Source organism: Peromyscus maniculatus, chromosome 9 (assembly GCF_049852395.1).
Source record: "Peromyscus maniculatus bairdii isolate BWxNUB_F1_BW_parent chromosome 9, HU_Pman_BW_mat_3.1, whole genome shotgun sequence".
NCBI lineage: Eukaryota > Metazoa > Chordata > Mammalia > Rodentia > Cricetidae > Peromyscus > Peromyscus maniculatus.
Window position 1 is genome coordinate 118,676,414 of NC_134860.1, and position 27,319 is coordinate 118,703,732.

Consider the following 27,319-nt stretch of genomic DNA (forward strand, 5'->3'; position numbering starts at 1 on the left):
ATTCAATTTTACATAAAGAATAAACATAAGTAGGTAGTCTATATTTGCGTGGTTATGTGGAAAGCGCCTACCTGTTTTTATGAAATTGGTCGGGTTTTGCTCAGGTTTAAAGCTGTAAATTTGTGCACAGCATGAATGCCTTTGTGAGCTCCACAGCTTTGCCTATGTCATGGGCTGCAGAAGGAGGCAGCTCGGTTGGTGAAGTACTTGTCACACAAGCCTGGAGACCCGAGGTCGCAGGCACCTACTACTAAAGCTGGGCTAGTGTCCTGCACCTGAACCCCTGCCCCTGGGGAGGAGACAGGAGGAGAGTTCCTGCGGCCATCCAAGTCAGTGAGCTCCAGTTTTAACAAAGCCCTGTCCCCGTGACCTCTGGCCTGTCCATGCAAGCTCGCTTGATCTCTGTCTCTCTCTGTGTCTCTCTCTCTGGTCTCTCTCTCATTCTTGCTGTTGCTCTCTCTCACTCTCTTGCTCACTCTCCCTCCTTCTATTCTTTCTCTCCCATACCACACACACTTACTCACACACGCACTCATACACACATACACTCATTCATACACACACACTCTCGCACATTCATAAGCTCACACGTACTCACACACAAACCTACACACATGAGTTGTAGCAGTTCCCCATTCTTGAATAGTGTCTGTTTATGGCACACACTGAATATCACACAGTCACATCCTGAACAGTTGGGGCTTGGGGTCTCATAGCTGGTGTCATCAAGAATGTTTTGAAGAGCAGGATGTTATCTGTGCAAGAACTTCTCCCCACAGCTTTAACCTGCACAAATAATTCACAAATACCTAATTTTAAAAAGCAATAAACCAACAAACTTTTAACAAATCAGGCAGCGGTGGCACACGCCTTTAATCCCAGCACTCGGGAGGCAGAGGCAGGCGGATCTCTGTGAGTTTAAAGCCAGCCTGGTCTACAGAGTGAATTCCAGGACAGCTAGAACTACACAGTGAAACCCTGTCTTGGAAAAACAATTTTTTAAAAAAAGGAAGAAAAAAAGAAAGAAAAGATAAAAGAGCAGTAAAACCCAGTGTTTTGTCATCACCATTAAATTTCAGAACTAAACCTTTAAATGTTTCTAAAAGTCACAAAGAGAGGAAAGAAGTACCTTGATTGAATTCATGTGCTTTGTGTATATTTAATATGATCAAAATATTAGAAATTGCTAGACAGTTTAGTTGTGTGCAAAAAGGGAGTGTCGTGGAATTAATCTAGCCCGTGCCTGATTTTTCCATTCCTACCACTTTGGATGACAGGGCGTGTTGTTCATAGGGCTCTATTTATATTTACATATACATGTTTTAGTTTCCATTTCTGTGAAATGAAGATAATAAATCCATCTCCCTGAGTTCTGTGTGTGATCTGATGAGATCCAGTCTAAAAATCCCTTAGTACAATACCTGGCCCTCCATGAGAGACGGTTATTATTGGTGTGCTGGTTGTCATGGTTTCATTTTTATTTATCTTTTCATTACCTTGACCAGTGCCTTCCCTACATGAAGGCAGACATGGTTTGAATGCCAAATTCTATAACTAGTGAGAAATAACAGTGTAAGAGTGGATGGCATCCAGTAGACACAGAGCCTGGGAACCATCCATCAAAGGCTTTTCCTGCGCGATTGACCTGACCCTCAACCCTCTGTCTGGGGTTCCCATGTGCCTCTTGTGCATGGCCTGGATCAGCTCACGGGTTGCTCTCTTTTCTCAGGGTTTCACGAAAATCAATGCTTTTAACTGGGCCAAGGTACGGAAGCTGAGCTTCAAAAGGAAGCGCTTTCTTATCAAGCTCCGACCGGATGTGAACGTAAGTCACTCAGGAACATAAAGTGTGGAGACCAGCTGAGCTGTGAGTGGAGCAGGCTCTCCCAGCAGCTGGCCTGTGGAGATGGACTGGGGAGAATCGTGCATCCAGAAGCTTGGGAATGCTCTTGCTCTCCTCTGGGTTCTGGGAGGAAGGATAAAAAGGATGCATACCTAAGGAGAAGACCCTTTCCCTTCCCAACAAACAACTAACCATGCTATAGCTTTGTGTCCACCGTGTGGCTCGGCCCTGGGACCCAGTCAGCGTTCTGCCATATCCTGGCTGTCCTCACCACTTAGAAGCAGGCCTGACTTGCTTGTTCTGGTGTTTCCTTACACTTTTAGGGAGCGCATGGGCTAAATGTATCGCTTTCAGTTTCCACAGAACCCCCAAAGGTGTCACCTACTCCGGGATGGGTTCCGGAAAGAGAATAGTGTCTTCTTCATCTGCCAAAAGCCACACAGGAGATGTACAATACATCCCTGATGCCTGTCCCCATCAGAAACTGAGTCCTTTATCCCATGGGGCAGGGGGTGACCAGGGCAGTCTAGGTTCAGAATTCAGATGCAGTGTGTTGAGTGGATTAATGGGCCTGCCTGGGAAGCAAACCCCCCAATCCATGATTCTCTGTGGGAAAATGCAATTACCGTCACAGAAAGCCAGTTTCTGTGGCAATGACTACAGCATACACTGTAAGCTGAGTTTGCGCAAACTCTAAGAGCCCCCAAAATAGTTGGAGCTGCTGGGAACGCTGAGGACTCTGGGAGCTTTTGTTTATGTAACATGGCCACTGAAATTGGAAACATTGAGTGTAGGAGTAGAAAATTGCCATATTCCTTCCAGAATCAAAAGACATCTAAGTTTGTCAGCTGAGAGTCATTAATACTTTTGTACCGGGGGCGCGGGGGTGGGGGTGGAGTTCATTTCCTCTGTGGCTCTTGGGGCTACCTGGAGGCTTGTGCCTTCCACTATTTTATAAAACAGTGGAATTAAAAGTCAGCCTGGACAGGAGCCATGAGGAAGAAAACAGAAGAAAGAGACACAGTTCAGATATTTTAAGGAAGGGGTGTGTGTTAATACTTGGACTATTTTTAAGGAGGCAGCAGAAGCCAAGAAAATGAAGTTTTGTTTATGGATTCTACTAAGAAATGTTATGGCCGCACTCGGTCTATGTGCCTGTTTCCCATTATTTCCCGTGAGGAAGTCTGGAGAAGTAGCTGGGAAGTGACCTTGCCTCGGCATTAGAAACAGCATATTTTGCTCAGTCTTTGAATTAAAGATCTTGTAATGAAACACACAGTTATGAGTTTATTGGACAAATTCATTTCTGTTGTTTTCTCCGCATTTCAACAGTATGATTGTGCATGGTACACAGAAACTAAAAGCTATATTTCTTCTTTTTAGAGCTCATACCAGGACACCTTAGAATTCCTGATGGCCGGTCGAGACTTCTGCAAGTCCTTCTGGAAAATCTGCGTGGAGCATCACGCCTTTTTTAGACTCTTTGAAGAACCCAAGCCAAAACCAAAGCCTGTCCTCTTCAGCCGAGGGTCGTCATTCCGCTTCAGGTGAGGGTGCCGCTTCTCAAGCCTGTTTGCTTTCTGTGAAAACATTTTCCTGAGATTCTCCCATCCTAGCTATTGTGAGTCACAGCAGACAGGTAAGGCAAACCGTGGTTGGGTCTGTGACGATGGTGGCACTGACTTGCTTATCCCAGCCAGCTCCGTGTCACCTTCTGAGGGTCTGTCTGAACCTTCGGGAACTACTCAGCCAACTGCCATTCACAGTCAAATCCCAGCATAAGTCTCTAGATGAATTTGTTTATATCATATAGGAATCTCACGCACGAATACAATGTGCTTTGATCAAATCCATGCCCACACTTCCTCTCCAGTTTCCTCTGTATACCGATCACCACTTTTCCTTCCCAGCTGCTCCCAGTCTCCTTTAAGTCATTCCTGGTGCCCACTTAGTGCTGCCCATTTGTGGTTGGGGGTAGGACCACCCACTGGAACAGGACAATCTGTAAGAAGCTGTACCCGAAGAAAACTGAGCTTTTCTCCATCAGTTGCCTGTAGCTCCTTGTGTGAGTTAGTCTTTTAACGGTTCTGGGGCCTTGAATCCAGGGGCCTTGTGCATTTTAGGCAAGTGCTTTACCATGGAGCCAATCCCTAGCCACACTCATACAGAAAGGAGTTTATCATTGCATGAGTTGGCTGTTTGAAACCTGGAGCTTATGCAGGGACACTTGGCTCAGTCTGGGAGGAAGGGACTGGACCTGCCTGGACTGAGTCTACCAGGTTGATTGCAGTCCTCGGGGGAGGATTTGCCCTGGAGGAGGTGGGAATGGGGGGTGGGCTGGAGGTAAGGGGAGGGGGTGGGAGGGGGGAGAATAGGGGAGCCCATGGCTGATATGTAGAACTGAATGGTATTGTAAAATAAAATAAAGGGAAAAAAAAGAAAGGAGTTTATTTAAAAGCAAGTGTCTCATTTGCCTTAAGCGTTGTGTCATAGACGGGTGCATAGACCTGACCATCTTAGGTCCATGTTTTCATTTACTTTTCAAACAATACTGACTTCGTACTGTAAGGAACACTAGTCTAAGTATAGACAGAGAACTAAGTTTTCCCCACCCTCACAGATGGACAGACTCCTGAGATGGTGGCCTCACAACCAACCATGGTTAAGTGGGTTTATTTAGTTGAGTGTTTTGTCTTATTATATATAAGGAAAAGAGATCAAGTGGACAGAAACCCCGAGGTTCTTAGGATTGCTTTTATTCTTCCTGGCCTGCGAAGATACGGTTTTGTTTTGTTTTGTTTTGTTTTGCTTTGCTTTTTCAAGACAGGGTTTCTCTGTGTAGTCCTGGCTGTCCTGAAACTCACTCTGTAGACCAGGCTGGCCTCTGACTCAGAGATCCTCCTGCCTCTGCTGGGATTAAAGGCTCCTAGCAAGATGTGTTTGAATGCAAATCCTCCATGTCATGTCTCTTTGTTTCAGTGGTCGGACTCAGAAGCAGGTTCTGGACTATGTTAAAGAAGGAGGCCACAAGAAGGTGCAGTTTGAAAGGTAAGGAGCTCCTTCTAGCCAGTGGCATTCTCTCTGAGTAACAAATACTTCTTCATCCAGCCCGGGGTGAGATATGGTCAACCACAGTCAACCTCAGCAAGTCGAGGGTTGGACAAGGACATTTTAGGACCCTGGGTACTCACTCAAGACAGAATGAGGTGGGGGGGCAGGTGAGGGAAGAGAGCTGACGGAGGGCTGAGTGTGCCCAGTGTCTTACAGGCCTGTTCTGATCCTCAGGAGTCCCTACATGCTTGAGAATGTGACTTGCGAATGGTTCTATTAACTTTAGTTAGGTAAGGTTGGGAGAGAACGCACAGGATGTACGGTGATTGCACTTTGCCGCTAATGCTGTGGCTCCAGTATTTGCCAGGCTCTGCTCAGGGCCCCTTGCTTCATGCTGGCTCTGGGTGACCAGTGGTCAGTGGTCATTTATTCTCTGCCTAAACATGGAGACCCTGAGACTGACACATAGAGCGAGTAGCACAGGTCTCCTGACTGGAAAGGAGGCTAGCGTCAGAGCCTAGAGCCTGTCAGCCTTTCTGGGCTTCCCAAGGGAGAGCAGAGCCCGAGAAGACTAAGATGAAGGGCGAGGAGTGAAGTCATGGCCTAAGCTGCCTGTGAGTGTCTATGTTTAGTCTTCTTCGGTTGCTCTTGTTAGTACATTGAATATTTCCCTAGCATATGGACAAGATGTAGTGGCTGTTCCTGTTGTTACAGCTGGGGCATTAACAAGTGCAAGGGGAACTACTCTGGAAGCCTGACGAGTTCGAAAAATCTGAACTTTGAACTCCATCCTAAAAGTCCTTCGTGGAAAATTCCACACTTGATCCCAGTCAAAAAAATGTACAAAATTGGGCTGGAGAGATGGCTCAGCGGTTAAGAGCACTGACTGCTCTTCCAGAGGTCCTGAGTTCAATTCCCAGCAACCACGTGGTGGCTCACAACCACCTGTAATGAGATCTGGTGCCCTCTTCTGGCCTGCAGTCACATATGCTGTATACATAATAAATAAATAAATCTTTTAAAAAATGTACAAAATTATAAATATTATATACAACAGTCTTCAAGCTGTATAAGATGCATAGGAAATAAAAAGAATTTCATGTTCAGATTAGGATACTATTTCCAAGCTGTTTCATTACGTGAGTGCAAATATTCCAAAATCCAAATACTTCTGTTCCCAAACTTCAGAGGAAAGGATGCCCAACATGTGTTAGTATTTGGACATGTTTAGTTCAGAAGTTCTTTTTTTGTTTGTTGCTACTTGACTAACAGAAGTAGATAAAACCACCTTGGGTCACCTTATTCAGTTCCCATCTCTCTTTCCAAAAGAAACTTCTAGATTTATGCTCCTTCTGGGGTTCAGTACTTATTCATTAAAAAAAAATGGAGAATTAAAAAAAAATGGAGAATTGCCCTGGGTGTGTGGTGTTTCATTCATATATGCTGTCATAATTATATAAATATATGCATACAACACATGGAACATTTGATTTGCTTTTTAATTTGTCTTTGAACTCTAAGAGTATTAGGGTGCTTTACATTTTATTGATCTTGCTCCCTATTAACAGGTGTTCAAGTCATTTTGATGCTTTATCCTAATTTTGCTAAAATAAGCCATGAATTCCTCGTGGTTTCTCGTGACCTCTACCCAGAAATGTGATGTCAGGAAGCCTTTGCCTGTGTATCCAAGCCGGAGCTAACCAGAAACAGCCTTGCCTGTCCATACAAAGATAATAATCCCGTCATTTTCTTAAGCTGTTGTGATACTGAAGACCCCACAGGAGGTAGCTCTGACTGTCCATATAGATGACCTGGGGCCTTTCCATGTGAAAAAGAGATATGTGTACACTGGAATATATTTATACCATCTCATGAGTTCAGTACTTGAAAAGTTTCTAAGACATGTTCTGTGGATATGGAGGACAAGATAAAGGACCGGTGCCGGTGGCCCTGTGGTCCCTTCCTTGAGTCTCAATTTCCTTACAGGGTAGCCTTTTTCTCCTAGGTTTACATTTTGTAAGAGTAAGACGGCAGGCATGTGATCATTACCCCTGTCATAGATCTGATCAAGAAAATGTTGAACCAAATGCACAAATTGATACTCATAGTGTTAGCTTGCAGTTCAGAGTCTTTGATGCCTGGTGGCTGCTCCTATCTTTTAACTTTCTCCGCAGCTAACAGGCAGAGAGCTCAGTCATTCATGGTCCTTCCTGAACAGGATGCTCAGGAGAATGTGATGTTGTATAATCCCTGGACTACACAGGGGTTAGGAAAATACTACGTGTATGTCACATCCACAAAGGTAGCTTTGGGTACCTTCATGATGGAAAAAGGACCCAGTGCCTCAAACAGAAGGTGTTTGCTTCATTTAACCCAAGCTGTCCTAACTTGAGCTGTCTTGTGTGATTTCCCTCAGGAAACACAGCAAGATCCATTCCACTCGGAGCCTTGCTTCGCAGCCCACAGCATCGAATTCAGAAGTGCCAAAACAGGTCAGTGGGTAGTCACGGGCAGCTGGAGCTCTTTTCCTCAGCTCTCTGAGCTTTGGGCTTGCGACTGCACTTTCCAGGCCTGTCTCCTTTGCTCTGGGATTTGCATCCAGTGGTCCTGAACTGGCTGTGGGCTCTGAACCCGGCCTCTGCACAGCAAGCCTGTGGTGTGGCTTTTCAGCTACTGTTTTATCTTTTAATTCTGAACCTCATGAGCTTGGGGCCTGAAGCACACATGGCAGTCCATGAGGCCAAGCCCGCCTACCAGCTAAATGCGTCTGCTGTGTGACCGATCGGGACTTGTTAAGCAAGTGCTGGGTGTTGGTTCCTGCTTGGACCATTGTAGTTCCTGCTGAGAGGACTCAGCTGACAGAATCCCAAGGACTTGTGTTGGACAGTGGCCAAGCCATAGCAGGAAAAATTGCCACTCTTACTCTGAGTGTGGCAAGTGCCCGCTGACCCCAGTGCTGGCCTCTCGGTATGCTGTTTTCAGAATTTTCTCCCAAAGAGACTAAGAATTTGTTTGAGGAAGACCATGGAGGTGGTTTCCTTGGGTGACTCCAGCACCAGCTCTTCACCTGTCATATTCCCCTCTCTTTGTCTATAGCTTTTCTGGAGTCTTCATCATATGGTCCACCATGGGTTTCTCTGCTGTCCCGTTGGCCCTTCCTAGGGAAGCTTTCATGGGCTGAGAGGGCCATCTGCTGCATCCCCACTTGAGATGAGGGTCCTGGGAAGCAGTCAGTGTATAACTCACGTGCTGGGGACCCATCTCCACCTTGTGTCATGAGTTTCACTTCTGCCTGAGCACATGGTTCTGGCTCTGGGGAGGCCATGCTGGCCTCTGCAAGCCATTTCTTCCAGCCGCTGGAGGCCTGCGGAGAAACTCTGAAGTTAACCCTCACCTCTTCACTGTTTCTCCACCCCCTCCTTCTCCTGCTCCCTCTTCCCAGTCTCCACAGAGCGCCAGCCTTACATTCGGAGTCGGTTCTGAGTCTCCCAGTGTCCAGAGCTGCCAGCAAGCCAAGGATGCCAAAGTGTCTACGTTGGAGTCGGGCCCGCACCAAAGCCCAGCTCTGTCTAAGAGCCCTCCAGGGAGCAGAGCTGCAGACGGACCCACCATGGTGCCACCCGAGGAAGAGGAGGAGGAGGAGGAGGGTGGCAAGGATGGCACCCAGCCAAGCAAACGTCAGCCCCCGCAGCCAAGCACAGGTCCAGCATCCCGGGCTGCTGGGGGCAGCAGTACCTCCATTCCTTTCATTGACTGTAGCGATGTAGATAGTGAATACGACCTGCTCAGAGAACCAGGGTCCCAGTCCCGGTCCCAAACAAATGACAATTATGAGGGTGATTTGACCAGTGGCGTTTATCTGCTGTCCAGGGATGAGGGGCGAGCAGAGACTAGGCACAGGGCTTCCCCTCCCTCTACAAAGTCCTCCCGACCTCCCTCTAGAGAATTCCTTGATGATGATTCAGCAGATATTACCTTTGATCTGAGCGGGAGCCCTGGGCTCCCAAGACATAGTTCCCTGATAGATGAAATGTTCAGGGCCTCCACTGGCCACAGCCCCCTGGCCACCCCTTTGTCCCCCTGCAGCAGAAGCTCAAGTCCAAATATGAGTTGGGACAGGACTGGGTCCCAAGGCTATGTTTCTGAAAATGGACATGACCTTAGGGAAAAGAGTGTGGGAGAAGACAGTACCCCAAAGCAGGGTCCTCCCTGTGAAAACTGCTCCCCTGCCCTGCAGAGGCCTTACTTACGGAATCTTCCCAGTAGGTACAATAAGTCTGAGACCGACCCTCTCATCCTTAGCCAGGCAGCCCCCACCCCAGAGGCCATGGATAGGCTTGGTGACCAGGAAGAGGAAGGGTGGGCCAACATGGCTGTTCCCCAGGGTAGGCCGCTAGCCAACGGGACCTCCCTCCCAGGCCCTGTCTCAGAGGACCCCCTCATGCAGGCTGTGTGCCCGGGTAGTGGAGGGGACCGGCTGGCTCCTCTGCCAGTGACCGAGGGCCCCTCTGGCAGTGGGACTGAGTCCAGCGATTCGGACTCCGCCATGGTGAGCCCCTCAAGGAAGCCCCTGGCGTTTGGTTACGCATCGAGTCCGAGTTCTGCGTCCAAGAGGAAGAGTCAGCAGGGCTCTCCTGGCTTGCGCCTGAGTGAGGAGGAAGGCGAGGAAGAGTGAAGGGACTGGAAGGCAGGTGGTCACCTGTTGATGAAAGAGTCATGAATCCAGGGTTGCCACACAGAGGGTCCGTCCGTCCCAGTGACTCGTTCGTTTTTTAGTCAACATTTGTTAGATGAAGTGTGGGATAGGTACACATTTATGGGTCATGCCTGACTCCCCAAACCTTTAAGGAACACAAACTTCACACAAGTGGCTTGCTTTTTGGAAAGCATGGTGCAGGGTACACAGGAAGTCCTAACAACAAGTTCCTGAAGGTTTGCTTTGCCGGCTGAAGGGAGTAAGAAGTACCTTATGATGAATCGGGTAGTGGGAACAGTGTATTGTATTTACCTGGTGATTTTCTGTGTGTGTTCAATTGTGTGTGCAGATTCTCCTCCTATTGGCTGAGAGTTTTGACTCAAATGTCACTGAGATCACAGAAAAGTGTTGACTTTTACATGTCTTTCCCCTCTTTAAAAGGGGGGCCGTTTTCTGGGACCTATAAGGAGGCATGGACAAATCTGAGGCCAAGTGGAAGTTGGTTGCTAGCTGAGACTGTGTTGGTAAATTCATACTCAAGAGTAATGGGATATTTTAATGGGAAGAATCTGGGGTCCTTATGGTTTCCTGCCATTTGCTATAAAAATTGTCAGCTCTCCAGGCATGGAGATTACCTGGGATTGCTCATTTGGTTGGGGTTTATGTTGCTGGGTCAAATCATTAGGTTTCTTTTTAGAAAATGGCTCTCTGACTCTCAGAATCCCTCGGTGAACCAGAAATACTCGTGAGTGGTAAGGCAGGGGAAATGAATACCTTGCCCTGGGCTCTGTGGTCTCAGCAGGTTAGCCAACCACGTGCCTGCCTGGCTGCCAGTCACTGGTGCCCTGCATTATCACTGCCCTTGGTCGTATGTATTCTTATGACCCCACTGGGAACAGTGACACCTGGATATTCCTGTGACTTCTTCAGAATCTTGGCAGCCTCTGCCTGCCACCCAGCTTTTCTGCTCTGTAGATCTCAGGGCTGGGTTTTATGGCACATTGTGTTTTCCTTAACTGTACTATGGCATTCCTGAGCCGTTGTCAAATGAGTGATGCCTGATTGTCACCCAAGAGATCTGGATCTGTTGGCCAGGCCTCCAGCTTGGACTTTCCCGATGGCTCTGTGGGTTCAGCTCGGGTCCTTTCTCTATCAGACCTGAGGGCCCTGGAGAATCCACTGGAATGTAGTAAGAGCGTTAGCTGAGTCATTGCCCGGCTTACTGGAGAGCAAGGCATGTACCACAGATGAAGTGCTTTTTTAAATGCCTCCATTTGTATTTTTCAGTCTTTGATAACTTTTTAATCATAGAACAAAATCTTTAGATCTGAAGTAACTACAAAATTTTGAAAAAAGTTGTAAAGAGGGAGCATCCTTGGTGAGCCGCCAGGCCGCTGGTCTTAGGAGATTTCCTCCTGCGGCTGCATCACAGGGGAAAAGCTGGGCTTCTTCAGGAAGTGAGGTCGAGCTTGGCTTGTGGCTCTCAGAATCTTGTCAGCAGGAATGTTGAGAAGCCAAGTTTTAAATATTCCGAAGACTTCATCCTTTTGTATGCAAGCAGCTTTGCCTTTTCTTGATCAGCTGACTCAGTGCGTGACTGGTGGATCACACTGGCGACTGGAGAGGGGCTGGCAGTTGTTCACTGACGTGGTCCCCCTGCCTCGCCTTAGATGGCTTGTACATTCGAAGGCTTGTAAAGCTGTACCGAGGCGTCAGCACAGGCAAACTCACTGTGGGTGAGCAAGCTCACACTCAGGAGTTAGGTGACTTCACAACGCACCCAGAGTCGTGCCGCCAAGCCGCAGCCATCCCTCGGTCACGTCAGCTCTTTCCTCTCGTGATTTCTTAATGCTATCGGGCCTTTCAGGCTCCACGTTTTAATTTTGGAGACGCTTTTCTGCATTTCTAACTAAAATTAGATGTGAAAACCTTGAATGATAAAGACAATTATAAGCAACTAGCTGCTATTCATAATGTAGGGTGCTTACAGTTTTGACATGTTTTGTATATTCTGTCTGGTCTTAGAAAATGGTATCAATTTGCTGTAGGAAAACTTACGTCAGGAGTTGAGCAGTCATTTGATTGTTTTAATTGTGGCAGTGATTTGTTTAAGGGACTTGTCCTTCTGTCTACTTATACAGAAGGCTATAATGAAATAGGGAGGATTCCGTTTGCCTTGTCATGTGATGATAGCAGGAGTCAGTGTCGGACCTCTGAAAGCCGCATGTTCTTACACTTGTTTTGCCTTTTTCTTTTTTTAACAGAAGTGATTTTATTTCAGTGTTTTCGAAGCAGTTGACCCATCCTCGCGTGCCCAGGTGTCTGTCACCAGTTTTCACTGGTGTATGGCACAGTTTTCTCTTCATTGGTTTTGTACCAGCCAAGCAACTTCATGTCTGTTTCTTGGCTAGTGTTTCTGAAGGTGACAGTCCCAGCAAATTATTAGTGCCTAAAAGAACTAGGGACAGGTTTGTTCCAAGGTCACATATCCTGTCCTGCTGAGAAAGGTCATTCGTTGTCCTTAGCCTGTCCTCCACTCATACACGTTCTAGAACATTGATGATCAGAGAGTGTATGCCTGCAGTAGCTGGGGGCAGCAGAGTTGCTGGGGTCACCATCCTCCCCACTGTCCCATGCAAAGCTCAGAAAAACCAGCGCCCTTCCCATCCTTTCTGTCCTCCAGCTGTGGACAGACCTCAGGCTCCAAGGCTTCCTGAAGCCCACAAAGTCTCAATTTGGGACTTATGAAGGACCCACATTTGTGTAAAGTTGAAGTCAGGTGAGGGAAGCCAGTCATAGGGTTGGCTGTGAAAAATACAGAGGAGAGACTGGGACAGGTTGATCCCTCAGATTTCCAAAGGGCTTTCGGAGACCTGCCAACCTCTCCATGATGGTAGACACAGTACAGCTCTCTCGCTTGAATGGGGAGCATGGGCCTTCAGATCCTGTCTACCCACTACTGCGCTTCAAAGGAATGGTGTCCAAGGCCAGGGATAGACGACAGAGAAACAGATTAAAACCCCTCACGGCTGTGCTAGGGCCCCTTTACATTACTACGTTTTGTAGGATTTTATTTTGAAATATGTAGACCCTTTTGTGGTTTCCCGTGTTGATCCTTGTTAAGAGCAAACTAAAAAGGCAAGGAATTCCTTTAGCATGAAGAAATGCGCTTAATGAGTTCCAGAGCCCAGACCGAACTGTTCCAGCTCCCTCCAGCAGTCATCTGGGTGCCATGGATGGTGTTTTACTAGACAGGCATTTAATTAGAGGAAGTTTGTGGGCCAGATTCTTTCCTACATGTGCGATTCATCTTCAGGAATCTCTCACACGGTTGTCCCTCCACTGATGCTGCTTGGCCTGCACTTATAGCGTGAGTAATAACTATCTTCTGCTCAAGAACATCTCTGAAGGTTTAAACCAAGTGATGCTTTCTTTAAAAGCCAGGCCTGGGTAACAAAAATGCAGAGTCAGCCCCCAGGACCACTTTGAGGGGGGTGCGTTGGCCTTGGAGTCATCCTGTGTGTGCTGTCAAGCCTTTTCTGAAGAAGGAATACAGTTCAGATAGGAAACACTTTCAACACTGGTAAAATGATGTTAAATGTGCTTCGAGGTTTGGTTTGTTGTTGTTCTAGCTAGACTCGCTGGCCGTGTGCTTTCAGTCAGCTCTCTCCACTTGAAGTGGTTTTTGGCATCTCGGTACGGCATGTGTCTGTGACAGCCATAGCCCTCAGTGATGAGCCACCAAGTACAGGTAGACTGAGCATACCTTAACCAGTCAGGTGCCGTTTGCTTCCTGTGTCCTGCCTTGATCACGTGGCTTTGCCTGGGCCCTTGGCTTTGGTTAGCTAGAATTTCCAGTGCTCACTGTTGCATTTCCAGGGAAGCTGTTTCCTGATCCTCTCTCTCGTGTGTACACATTGCTCCTCTGTGTTCCTCCAGGGATGGCCTCCCTCATATTGCATGGCTCCAGTCTGTTCTGCTGGTGCTGAATGTTGACAATGAAATGTAAGCGTTGTCATAAACATCTTATAGTTGAGCCAGTTCCTCTGATCTTTGAAGAACAGACTCTGACTTCACGTGGGCCAAACCCAGACAAACACACCGGGAAAGGCATGACCAGTGGAGCACTGACTTCGCCGAGCAGTGGCCGACTAAGGAAACTGACTTTGGTGACATTGAAGGGCTGACTGGCCCTGGCCCTGTTCTTGTTAGTTTAACTCACCCCTTTCCATGGGATCAGTTGAAGCTTCCAAAAGGGAAATGAGTTCCCAGGTATGGTAATTAACAGGAAGTCCTGGCATTCAGGCCAAAATTAGCATGCCACTTAGTATCAGTTTTCTTTTAATTAAAGAGGTAATAGTGAAAAGCATTTTAAAAAAAAATCCATAATGATTCAGACATGGAGTCTATGTGATCTGGGTGCCACCAGTTGGACAGAAAGCTGTGCGGGTCTTCCTTTAGTAACCTTGAGAGACTTCCGTATGTCTCTTGGGAACAAGGGTTGAGAGTGTGGGTTTGTGTATGAGCCAGCTGTGGCAGGACAGGGGAGGGCGTAGGTCCTCTGGGAAAAGGTCTTCATCAGATGAGCAGCAAAGCACTCCCAGAAAGCCATAGGTGAAGTCTGTCACACAGGAAATGTGTGACACCTGACCAGAAGCTTGGGAAGTGAGCTCTAAGTAGCCTAGGCTTTCCTTTGTTCAGGATGACCACATTGAGCCCATGGTGGCCTCCCAGCATAGCCTGGAAGGGGGCTCCCCTGCACCCTCGCGGCCTCTGGTATTGGATGGTAACTTCCCGTGGAAGGCAGCACTTGCTTGGGTTTCCTCATGAGGATGCTGGGTCAGGTTAGTTGCCCTGCCATGGCTCCCAGTGGCAGGAGGATTAAAGCTCAGCTGTTGACGTGGGAAATCGGATCTAGAGTGGTTGGAATGGGGTTTGAAAGGTTGACACAATGAAGCAAGGGCTTCGTTGTGGAGACTTGAGCTTCCTGCTAGGGCCAGGTGGAGCCGCTTCAGAATGCAGAAGGATGGTGGGAAAGTGCAGAACACAAAGCGCTTGGACCAAGGCACTTACAGTCTGGGGTGGGAATGGAGCACCGGGAGCCTTGAGGCTTGGAGCTGCGTTAGTCTTCATCTGGGGAGCCAACTGGCTCTGAAGCAGGGCACAGTAGAAGGGTCACTCAGGAGTGTGTGGTGCAGTGCTGACCGTCTGCCATCACCCACCAGTGAGCACCCCTGCCCAGCTCCCTTACCTACAGGGCCCCATGTGAAAGCAAGGCTTTGGCCCCCTTATAGAAAGACCGCACTTAGTTCTTCCGTTATCAGGGATGGCCAGCCGCTCTCTCCAGAAGCACCTAGAGTGGATAAGGGGTCATCCCTTGCTCTCACCTCTTCCTGCCTTGGAAGATTGCTGCAAACCTAACTAACCGACTCTCACAAGCTTGGCCCCCTGTTTTTAACAGTTTCCTCCTGTTCTCTGTGTGTGCATTTAATCCTTGAGGCAATGATATGTTGTACTAAAATTTTCTAATGCACTGAATTAATTCTCAAGTAGAAAAGGCTGGGGACTTCATTCTCATTTTTGTCATTTGTTTAATAAATTTGAGAAAACATTCTTTCCATTGTTCCATTGTACACAGTGTTTTGTCAGCATGTACCTACCTGGGAGAAAAAGCTTTGTTTTCAGCATTCTGTCTTGATCCTCAGAGCATGGCATACCTTCTGTCCCTTGCATGGTTGGAGCACCGTTTGATGTCCTTTCTTTAAAACACCCCACAGCCTTGTTTAAATCCCGATTTGTACCTGGAACATCCATGTCTTCTAGAACACAGCAATCCTGCTCACTCAATGGCACGTCGACAGACAGCAACATGTTCTTCAGGGTGCTGGGAGCAGGTGGATAGACTTGGCCTTTGTGGCTCCCTCTTCTCTCAAGGCCTTGCACCTTACAAGGTCAGCTGTGGGGTTGGAGCAAGCCCCTGGAAGAGAGCAGGATCACTGTAAAGGGGGGAACAGATGTCACTGAAACAGAGCGCATCTGTGACAGCAGCTGGGGGCCCACAAAGCTGACCGAGCAAAGGACGGGCTTTCATATTCTCAATGGAAATAAGACACTTGACGTAGATTGGCTTTGTTGGGAGGGGTACTGGGTGGATGTGAAGGAAGTCCAGCCCTAGCTGGCTTCTCCTGCGGGTAAGCTCTTCGTCATGTCAGTAGGCACCCACACTGTGTGCTCCCACAGATGCGCTCTGCTTTCCCTTGTGTGCTGGGGTCCAGTTCTGTGCCTCAGCAACGCATGGGTTCCTGTCACCAGGCAGCGCTCTATTCTCTCTGATAACCATGAGTTTGGTGACTAAGCATGGAAGGCCAAACTCATGTAAATTGTTTGCTTGTTATTAATATCTCATGTTAATCTGAACTCGAGGCTTTTAAACCTTGTTCTTACAGGCTTCTTGCTGTAAAACAAAAACCTGTCATTGTTCTTTCCCACTGATGGCTGAATCTTTGTCCTTCATACAAGATGGTAACTTTTTTCACTGGTATGAGACTCCATGTTCCTCACCCAAACAGTGCCACCAAGTTCACCCATTCCCTGCCATCTTCAAACAAAGCAGGGTTCTCCCATCTCTTTGCCCTATAAGTAAGAACAGCCGTATGCATTCTCTGCCATTTGACCCTTAGTGACATTTCTCTCTCTTTTTCTGCAAGTCGGGCATCACTGTTGCTTTTCTGAATGGCTTGATGAGGAAGTGTGAAGTGGATACTTAGCCACTTGTTAAGCTTTTCTTAAAGGACACTGGGTCTGAGCGGCACATGTAACTTACCCCAGCCACCTAAGGTATCCAGAAGAGGACACCATCTCTAACCTTGGTAAACTGACCTGGTTTTTCCATGTGGGAACCTTGTTTCAGTCAGGTACTGCCGACTGTTGCCATAGAGGCTGTTGGGCAGGGACCCGACTTCACCACAGACCACCTCTGAGTCAGTGTGACGGTGATCTCCTCGAGTGGTTAGCTCTCAGAACAGGTCGTCTCTATCGAGATTTCATTATCTTCTCTTTTAGTGAGAGTTGTGAGTTTAAAAAGAGCCCTGCATTTCTGCTCTTTCCTACGTATGCCTCAGGAACAAACCCTGGGTCCATAGGTAACAAGAGATAGGATCCTAGGATCTAGAAACTTGCAAAAGAAATAAGTTCATCTGAGGGAAGAGTGAAAAAACATTTGAAAGTAGAAATTATGTGTGTCATCCGTGTTCTCGTTTTCAGTGTTTAACAAATGATGAGTTTCTATTTTTTTTTTAATTGTCAGATTTTCTACTTCTCTTTTACAGGAAAAATACACGAGACCCTATCAAGTTAAAAATTAGACATTAATCAACTTCCTGACCCGGTTACAAAACAAGACAGGTGTAGATGTAACCGTCTTTTTAAATAAGAAACACAGAGCCGATTGCAGAGTTATGCCATTTTTAATTACCTGAGAAATAGATTTCTTTTCTCTCTTTCTCTTCCCAGAATTGGGTAAGTTTGTTTACAAGGCTTTGGCACAAGCTGAAGAGGTGACAGTCGGTAGGAAGCCTGTGCCCGGTCCTCAGAGGGAGCAGGGGACAGGAAGCTGGCTCTCTTCTAGAAGCCTCTGGTGCCCCTAGGCCATTTCATCTCCTCTGATGAAAGTCTGTCCTGAGACTCTGGGCCTCCCGTAGGCCAGGAAAGAATTATGAATGTATTCTAAATGAAAATGATAAAGCTAGAAAGGCAGGCTGTGGGCTAGGTGATAGATTGAAATCCATAAATGTAGCAGGGCTAATTTGAAGTCACATAATTATTTGTGGGATGACAAAGTGTCCATTTAGGGAGATTTGAAAAGGCAATTGCCAGAAGTGCACGTCTCGAGAGCACTGTTGGTCGTGAGGTTGCTGGTCCACTGGGCCGACATAACTCCGGTCATACAGATTAGTGGAGAAGAAATTACATCGTTGGGAAGAGGCAAGGGACTTAAGAGCTACTAACCCCAGTGTCTGAGATAATGCAGGGCAACTTTTAGAAGCAGGAGAAAATGGTTTTTTAAGCCATTTGAAGTTTCCAGAGGTTTAGTGAGCAGTTGATCTCTTCTCTAATATTTAAACTCTTCCCACCTCTTGCCTTACTGTCCAGGTGCTTCCTCAGGGTCCTACAGAATTATTTGTCTAGAGCTCCCTGATAACAAATGGACGTAGAGTAAATTTCTTTATCAGGGAAAAGTAATTAAAAAAAAAAAATCCCAGGCATCGATCATTCCACTGAGCAAGGGTGAAGGTGGTTGATGTATTCCTTCTCTTTGCTCCCACCACCTGGGGCTGTGCCTTCAAAACAGATGGCTTTGTTAATTCTTCCCCTGGGAGCATGGACTACCCCATCAAAAGCCCAGTTCTGTGTAGTTATATGCTATCTAACCTTGAACCCTGGCTTGCTTTAGACCCGCCTTCACACCTGCCAGTCTGGACACCAGGATGTTGTTGACATCCTGCCCCAAAGTCAGAAAGGGAATTTTCAATGTTCACCAAGCTGCCAATCCTACTGATTGCTCTCGTCAGCACATTTCATTGATTGCTGAGTGGTAAGCAGTGATTTCTTTGGCCACTGTGTCACCTGGGAAGTTTCAAAGCCTTTCGTGGTCTCCTGCATAGTTCAGCTGGTATTTGTGAACCGAACTTGAGAAACTTGGGCCTTCTCCTTCCTTAGCCCTGCTGATGGATTCCTAGATCAGAGTGTTGGTGTTTCTCCACGTCTTGGTCCCACGGTTTCCGTAGCCAGCACTCTTCCTTTCCCGAGTAGACACAAGAGCCTCTTGGGAGAAGGAAGTTAACTACCCTGATTTGGTTATCCTCTGTATGCTCATTGCACCTATAAAATAGGTGACCAGACATGGTTAGGCCATGTGGGTAGAAGCCTGGGGGCCGACCTGAGCTGTGGCCAACTTTATCTGTACCTTGGGTGACCAGAGCTCTCATGTGCAGCCTCCCATCATCACCTCCAATGTGAGTTCTTCCAAATCTAACCAACTCTCTTCTCTGAAAGGTGTCCGGTCACCACCTCTCCAGGAACCGGTGTGTTGCCTTATGTTTTATGCTTCCAGCCTGCCCAGTCAGCTAAGTGCAAGCATTCCCCGGGGGAGTTCAGCCAGGGATCTCACCTTTGACCTGTGGAGGGTGGGTGTGGTTGTCTCTGAACGTGTGCACCTTCCTTTCTCCCCCCTGTCCCTGGAAGCTGCTCACCGCCTGCTGCTGCTAACCCCACTCAAAGCTAGCTTTCTAACAACTTTTTATCCTTGGCTCCAACTCTCTCAGTGAGGTGAATGCTTTTTCTGTGCCACGTCACTGCAGCCCCAGGCCCAGCATGCTGTCACTTATAACCGGCCCACCTGCTCTCGTGAGAGCTGACGGTAAGCCCCACATGCTACGTGACTGGTGGACAAATCAGACTGACTCTCAACCCAGCAACTCACTAATGCATGGAATGTTTGGATCTTGACACAAACTGCCAGAATTTTTGATTTTCTAACTTCTATTTGTAGTGGTAACATTTTCCTGTGAATTTTTTTTAAAGAGAATAGTGTAGTATCTTGAAACAATTGCCATTTCCAGTATGTCACTATTTCTATTTAACAAGTTTCATTCTTTCCTAATCACTGTATCAATTGTGCACTGGTGTCAATAAAATTGACATTTGTGAAGCGATTTCTGGCCTTTTTCTCCGGGATTTATGGGATCTGGTGGTGTGTGGGGTGATGGGCCTCTGTCTAACACCAGGACTTCATTTCAATGAGGTTTGTTCAAACGTGAGGGTGTTTTTTAAAGCACGGACTTCCTGTAAGCGCTCACCTTCTCTAATCTTACCTCCCAGGGGTCCCTGACTCACCAGCTGTCAGTAGGCATGACAGCTGCTCTTCATTGTCTTCTGGGTGCCATGGCACTTCACCCGTGGGATGCCACTCACAGGGCAGCCTGGGAGCAGGGGAGCTTCGGTGATTCCCTCGTGGGTCGCACCTGTGGGGTCGACATCACTGCTGCCCTGCATTGGCCCCTCTGTGGGCCGCTGTATCTTGTCCTTCCGGAATACATGTCAACAACTGCAGAGGGAGAAAACAGGTGTCAGGGGCATGCGGACTCTTCTAGAAAACTATCTCCCCTGTCCGGTGGAGATCCTTAACCCCGTCGTGGGTAGCAAGAATCAATGGATCAGAGCTGGAAGTGGGGGCACATTCTTTTCCTTATAATCGAAACTGTTCACATCATGTTCCTTCTGCATCAGAATTACAAATACACTAAGTCTAAACACACCACTTAGAAGTGCGTTTTGAAACACCCCATGTGGCCTCAAAGGGCTGAGGCAGAGTGTCCCGTGTGTCCCATCTCCTGCGGCTGACTGGACTAGGTAACCTACGTTTTCCTGTTGTTTAATGTGATATCCTTTCTAGAGGACTAACTTACGACCTGTCGCTTCTGATTCATAAAGGGGAAGTGTGCTAAGGGATCTCCAGCTTGCGCCTTTAAATGACCACGGTTGCGTGTAATGCTAGTGTTTCTGTCCCAAACAGTAGCAGACATGGAGTGACATCACCAGGTACACCGAGCTTGCTTCTGTTCTCTGTAGACTGGGGAATTAGCTGCTTGACCTATTAGCCGTGACCCATTGTCACAAGATGTGGTCCGTGCTGAGTGCACCAGCTGCTTAGATGCCTGTTTAGTCCTCAGTGTTCCGCTGTCTCACCGTGACGTAGATACCATGACTTCCTGGAGTAGTTTTTAGAAGCAGAGGCGGTAGTTACCAGATGAAACTAGGATTGTGCTGTGCTGCTCAGCGCCCTTAACTGTGACCCATGCAGAGGTCTCTGGCTTACCTTTAACTACGTAACTGGGGCTGCATTGAGTGAGGCGGCCTCTGGGTACCCTTCCTCTCAAGGCAGCTACAGCGTAGAGGGCGGGAAACTTAGCAATGCATTACTTTTGCCGTATGGTAGACGTGGTCTGAAGATTTACAGAAGTGACAGATGGAAAGAACCCGCCAATCCCAGAAGGAATTACTTTTTTTTTCTTTTAAAACTTCTCATCCCCAAACAGGCTCCCTGACTGGTAGCCCTCACCTTTCAGAGCTGTCCATCAACTCGCAGGGCGGAGTTGCCCCAGCCAACGTGACCTTGTCTCCCAACCTGAGTCCTGACACCAAGCAGGCCTCTCCCCTGATCAGCCCGCTCCTGAATGACCAAGCGTGCCCGAGGACCGATGATGAAGAGGAGGGCCGGAGAAAGGTGCAGATTCATGGGTCAGGGGAGGGGAGTACAAATAGCCCCCAAATAAAATGTGCCGGCTTTAAATGTACAGCTGCCACGGGACCATTATGACTCTCCATTTTCATGTTCCCCAGCCAGACCTCTGTCCAGTAGACTAATAATTATAATTCCCCATTCTTGATAACCCACCAGGACTGCTTACTGTATTTGTCTGTTTCTGACTGGCTTCATTCGCCTGGTTTCATGTCCTTGGGGTTTATTCACGTTCTCCATGGAGTGGCGTGAGTCAGATGCCTCCTTTCGTGTGGCCGTGGCTGTTGTGGAGATGGATCCATCCCATCTGTCAGTGGACACTCCTCTCATCTTTTGCTGTTTTGAATAACACTGCTGTGAGCATGCATGTCCACAGACTTGCTTTACTTACACCATAAGTCACTAATGGTGGCCCGTCTGACTGCCAGGCTCCAGGGAACTGGGACGCACTGCTATCACCATTTACCTCCTTTTGATCCACCCACTGACACTGTAAATGCCATCTTGTAACATCTCAAGAAACCAGCTCTGCCAGCCCATGGCACCAGGTCTCAGGATGCTGATTTCTCGTGGTTGCGTTTCCTTTCAGATTGTGTAACCCTTGCCTAATTAGTTAGAGTCCCCTAGCGGATGGTGATACTTATATATCAGAAGCCATTCTTTTAGCCTACTCCTCCTAAAATTCTCTCTCTCTCTCTCTCTCTCTCTCTCTCTCTCTCTCTCTCTCTCTCTCTCTCTCACACACACACACACACACACACACACACACACACACACACACACACACACACAGGAAATAAGCTTACTTAGCTTTGATGCTAGCTAACGAAGGACTTACCCGTTAGTGAATCACTGTCTTTTGCTCGGGGCATTCTCAGAGACTTCCACTCAGATGTGACCGCTGTGTCTTGTTCTTTTACGGATTTTACAGAGATTCCCAACCGACAAGGCCTACTTCATTGCCAAGGAAGTTTCCACCACGGAGCGGACATACCTGAAGGACCTCGAGGTCATCGCTTCGGTATGTACAGCTTTACCTCTAATGCAGGCCCTGCATGAGTCAGTTAAACTTGTAACTGCTGCTGGGAGAGGCTGGGCTTGCAGGAATGTTAGGCTCCCCGACTAATTGCAAGGATTATAGATCCTGATCATGGGTTATGGCGATTAATGTCAATCGTATATTTAATTTGGAATGTTCCCTAAAAAAAAAAAAAATTATGATTGTGGTTTTTAAGTGCAAAGGAAAGATGTTCCTGAAGCAGAGAAAATGAAAAGTAAACAGTCTACTGTCTGTGGACACTGATCCAGAACATTCTGTGTTTTACTCATTGTCAAATGTAACTGATTGTGTTTGCCTGAGGGACACTTCAGTTCTCTTTATAGTAAGTTGTGCCATGCTGGGGAAGGTGGCACCAGATGCCTTTGACGGCTGTCGTCTGGCCTGTCCATCCTTAGAAGCAAAGCTGGGGACTTGAACCCCGTGGTTTTGAGAAAGAGTATACCCAGTAAAGAGGGACACCCACAGTGTTGGGATGAGGTGGTGTCTGGTGCTTTGCAAATCCCGGGCCCAGTTCCCACTCCGGTGACGTGTGTGACCGTGGACAGGCAGTTTTGCCACCCCTTGCTCAACATTTTTGTGAAGGAGTAGACCCACAGCTCCTAGAGGGCAGCCTGTGATCCCACACCCACGATTCCCTCGTGAGCTGGCCTGAGTGAGGACTTGGTTCAAGTAGTTGCTCATCGAGGAGATCAGCCCCGGCTTGAACAAGCCGTGGGAAACCGCTTGAGAGAGCAATCAGAAAGAGAGAGACTCCTTTCCCCTCAGAGTGGGGCGGGGCAGCAGGAGGGCCTGCCTCCACCCCTAACAGTGCTGACATGCTCAGAGCCCGCAAGCATTCGTCCGGCTGCGGACGTCTGAGCCGTTCCCCTTTTATCCCCAGTGGTTTCAGAGCACAGTCAGCAAAGACGACTCCATGCCCGAAGCCTTGAAAAGTCTCATATTCCCGAACTTTGAACCTTTGCACAAGTTTCACACCAATTTTCTCAAGGAAATTGAGCAACGACTTGCCCTGTGGTGAGTACAGTCCAACTTGAAATCCGTTTCCTGTCTGCACCCCGCTCCGTCCTCCCTGCATTATTCCACTCTGGCCCATACACGTAAAAAAAGGGATAAAAGTCCAACAGGCCTGAGGCAAGACAGCCTTTAAATATTTTCCGATGGGAAAAAACAACCACCAGGCATGGTGGCGCACACCTTTAATCCACTCAGGAGGCAGAGGCAGGCGGATCTCTGAGTTCCAGGACAGCCAGAGCTACACAAGAAACCCTGTCTCAAAAAACAAAAAACAACAGCAAAAAATTCCAATGAAATGCTACGTATTTGGGTCTTATCTTTGCCTTTGATTGAGGACTCTTCAAAGTGCATTTTCTTATGCTAATTACATAGCTATTTTAAAGTAAAGGTGCTTGCTTTAGGGGACTGTGGGATGGTGGAGGGACATGGGGGATTTGTGAGGTGACATTTCACTGTTGGCTGCTCTATAGTTACTGGGAAGCTACATATATGTTGTATGTATGCATACACATATAAAATGTTGTATTGCATTTAACAGAGCTTAAAGAATACTTTGAAAATACAAAGTCTGGGCAACACACACATATAGACACACAGCTGACCTTATCATAAGGATCTAAATATGTTTATTATTTTATATGTACCTGATGTCTGTGGATAAACGTGCTACAGTGTGCATGCAGAGTTCAGAGACAACTTTGTGGAGTTGATTCTCTTTCACTTTTATGTGGGTTCTAAGATCAGACTCAGGCCACCAGACACATGAAAAGCACCTTTTCCACTGAGGCAACTTAACAGCCCAGGTTATGATTTTTTTTTAACACTTGTTTTGTGTGTGGGTGTGCTCAGGCACACACCCGCATCAGTGTGTGCGCACGCCTGTGTTCAAGTGTGCTCCCTTTGAGCAGATAGAGGCCCGAAGACGGCAGCGAATGCCTTGGAGCTAGGAGAGACGGGCGAATAAGAGACAGCCTGACATCACGTGGGTGCTGATCTGAACCCCCATCCTCATGCTGTGCAGCAAGTACTCGCTGGCTGCTGACCCATCTCTCTAGCTCCATGAGGATGGATTTTAATATCATGACATGCTAGGAGCCAAGATGTCCCACACAGAATTAACGCATTAGGGTGACCTAATATCCATCAATGGAAAAGTGATTAAAAATGATACTCAGTCTCTCCACTAGATACCAAATACAATCTTAACTTGGGAGAGGAAGATAAAATATATATATATATATATAAAACTGGAAATTCTTTATATAGAGAATGGAAAATCTGATGTTACTTTACCTAAAAACTTTACCTATAGAGGCTCTCATAGAAAATTTTATGGAGCTTTTTAAGGATAAGTTGTATGCAGGCTTCTACATGGGAGTCGATTGTCTACCAGAGATGCGTTTGAGAATGCAGGACAAACAGCAAAGGGCCCCTCCGGCAGCTACAGAACCACGGTGGGCTCCCTGCTTCTGATTGGAAGTGGCGGGGAGGGGGACGTTAGTGACTGTGGGCCCTGAAGGAGCCTGCTCTGGGGCTCTTACCTCTCACAGCGTTAGACTGAGGCCCTCGATTATCATTGTAATAGAAAAGAAAAGCAGAGCCCCACTCTGGCTTCCTGAGACCAGCATGCGGGGCCAGCACGAGCGCTCTGACCTAAGCGGTGCCTGGCTCCGCAGCATTTTATACCTGAATGGTGTAAGATGGCCTTCCCTCAAGAGGGAGGTAGCAGGCTTTACTGAGAGGTGGGGGGGGGGGAGGGACGACACGGGACAGACGACGACGCGAACACATAACAGTACAAAGTTGGCCTTGCTGAGAATGAGGAAATAGAACGCCACTTCAGCAGGAGCTGGGTGTGAACGGATCAGCATTGCCATTCAAAATGAGACATTCCCAAACTTTACCTGGAACTGTTGGTGTCCTTCATTATTGCCGCCTATGAAGGCAGATGAGGAGAGCTGGGAATGGGGGTGGCTCGGGCCTGTAATCCCAGCACTCATCAAACGGAGGCAGGAGGATTGCTGACAGTCTGAAGCCAAAATATTCAACCTGAGGCTCACATTTGAAATGAAGTAATGAGGTTGTATCTCATTCGGAATGAAATGATTGGAGGAATAGCGGGACTCGGCCTTGAACACCTGATACACCTGTCTGGTACCTGTAGGCTGGTCCTGTAAGGTGAGAGCTGTCTCTTCTGTCCCAGAGGGCAGTTGAGACTCCTGAGCGCCAGCCACCCTTGCTCTCCAGCAGAGGGCGCCTGCCGTATCCAGAAAGTAGTTATCCGTGGTGCAGATTCCACCACTGCCCCTGCTTGAAGGCCGTGGAGGGATCGGAAAAATGGAGCTTGCTGGGTTCCTGTCAGCCCTGTTTAGTGTGAACTTTGGGAATGAGATTTGTGTTTCTCAAGTACTTCTTGGGGTAGCTGTGATGAATATATTTGGGGAACAGTTGACACCCCTACCCAGTGCCTCTGGCAAATACTGAATCTGGGATTCTTTGGTCCACATTTCTGAGTGGATTGAATTCTATTTCATAAAGAATTTCATATCTACAAGCATGAAAAAATGAAGGAATGACTGAACACTGTGGATTTGTTTGTTAAAGGATTGATTCCCCAAAGTCGCTCTTGGAAAGGCCCTGCGGAGCTCTGGGAGCCGGGGCCTATGGGAAGTTTCATGCCCCCATGGAAGACTGGGCCCAGGGGCCTGTCCTGTCAGCTTCCTGGCTTGAGGTGTTAGAACAGGCATTCACACCATTTCCACCCGCCTTCCTGCCCAAGGCCCAAAGCCATGAGCCCACTTGGACTGCTCTGTCAACCTTGTCTTTACGAGTAGCTCATCTCAGGTATTCTGTGGTAGAATCGAGAAGCTGACCTATGCAACCAGTGACTGTGTGTGTACCAGGTTCGCTCACAGGTGGTCCTGAGCCAAGGCTTTGCAAAGGAGGGTGCAGTGTCCCGGGGAGGCAGAGCGTTTTGCTGCCAGCTTGGCTTTGGAGGACATGTAAGACAATGATGCCTGCAGAAGACAGGCGACCGTAGGCTGAATACAGGCGGTGAGAATGGGTCCCAGTCAGGTTTCTTAAGGAAGGAATTTGCAGTTATTGGCAGAGAGATAGATGTTTAGATGGGGGTTTTTACTTTTACTCATTGTGACATGGCAAACACAGGTTGGCTCGTGTTGATTAAGATAGTTAAGAAACAAGAATGGGGGCCAGGAAAATGACTCTGTTGTAAACTAGGTTGCTAGCACACACAAAAAGAGGCCCTGAGTCCAGTCCCTGGCATTGCTTGAAGCTCACAGCAGACTCCTAGATAGACATCTCTCTGTCCGTGACTGAGCAGTACTTGCTCACCTGTAAACTGCATCCGAGTCTGTCTCCCACAGGCCTGTTTCATCCATTAAAAGAGCTAGTGTTCGTCACGGGCTCCATGGACTGGGCCCCACACATGAAGGAGGACAGCTGGCGTTTTTAAATTGTATTTTGTGGATATGTGTGTGAGATGGAGGTGTGGTGGGTTCCTGCCATGGTGGGTATGTAGAGGTCAAAGGATAATGTTTGGGAGTTGGTTCTTGTCCTCCATCTGGTTACGATGAGTCTCTGTTTCTGTTGCATTGTGCACGCCGCCAGGCCCACTGGCCCACAGGCTTCTGCAGGACGCTGCGGCCCCCACCGTCTCTCTGGGACTAACACGTGCAAGCAGCCACATCCAGCATTTTTTTTTTTTTTACATAGGTCCCAGGAATTGAACCTGGGTCCTCAGGCTTGGCAGCTGCTGACCTCGCCCCCTGAGCGATCGCCTGAACCCAAACTAAGCTTTCTAAAAAGTTAACTGAATTTGGAATACTTTAGATTTGCTGACGTGACAGATTTCCCGCACAGAGCTCACCCGTTCCCCTTCGTTGAGCGTGTTTTGTGTCCGTGTAGGTCAAAATGAAGAAAGCAGTATTGCCGAACTCTAGACTTTACTCCTTACTGTTTTCTAGGTTTGGGGTTTTTGGTTTGGTTTTGTTTTTTCCTGGACTTTCCGTGTACATCAGGCTGTCCTGGCCTGAAACTGACAGGATCCCCCTGCCTCTGCCTCCTGCGTGTTGGGATTAAATCGTGTGCCACCACATCCATCCCATTGCTACTTTCAGTTACTACTGTTACAAGAGAGAAATCTGGAGTTTTCCCTGCATCAGAAGTTCCTCAGAGTTGGTGCGTGTGTGGTCACCACCCCAGATTGGTACCTGCGTGGTAATCGTCATGGTTTCCCCTTGGCAGGCCTCCAGGAGGGTATAGACCATAGTGAGCTCTGTCGATGGTGGGAAAGCTCAGGGCAGAACTCATATCAGGAAATGTTCTGGAATGCTT

General features: G+C 47.8%; 1 protein-coding gene across 3 annotated transcripts in view; it reads left to right on the top strand.

Annotated features, from left to right (window-relative positions):
- Positions 1–27,319, top strand: part of Farp1 (FERM, ARH/RhoGEF and pleckstrin domain protein 1) — a 264,856-nt gene that overhangs the window by 206,682 nt on the left and 30,855 nt on the right. For 2 of the 3 annotated variants that reach the window (XM_076545576.1, XM_076545575.1), the window contains exons 9-16: positions 1,730–1,825; positions 3,227–3,390; positions 4,823–4,891; positions 7,311–7,386; positions 8,337–8,595; positions 20,687–20,874; positions 21,821–21,910; positions 22,830–22,963. In XM_076545576.1, the coding sequence (XP_076401691.1) occupies positions 1,730–1,825; positions 3,227–3,390; positions 4,823–4,891; positions 7,311–7,386; positions 8,337–8,595; positions 20,687–20,874; positions 21,821–21,910; positions 22,830–22,963 (1,076 nt within the window). The remainder of the gene's footprint in view (positions 1–1,729; positions 1,826–3,226; positions 3,391–4,822; positions 4,892–7,310; positions 7,387–8,336; positions 8,596–20,686; positions 20,875–21,820; positions 21,911–22,829; positions 22,964–27,319) is intronic. The other variant, XM_076545577.1, reaches the window with a different exon arrangement.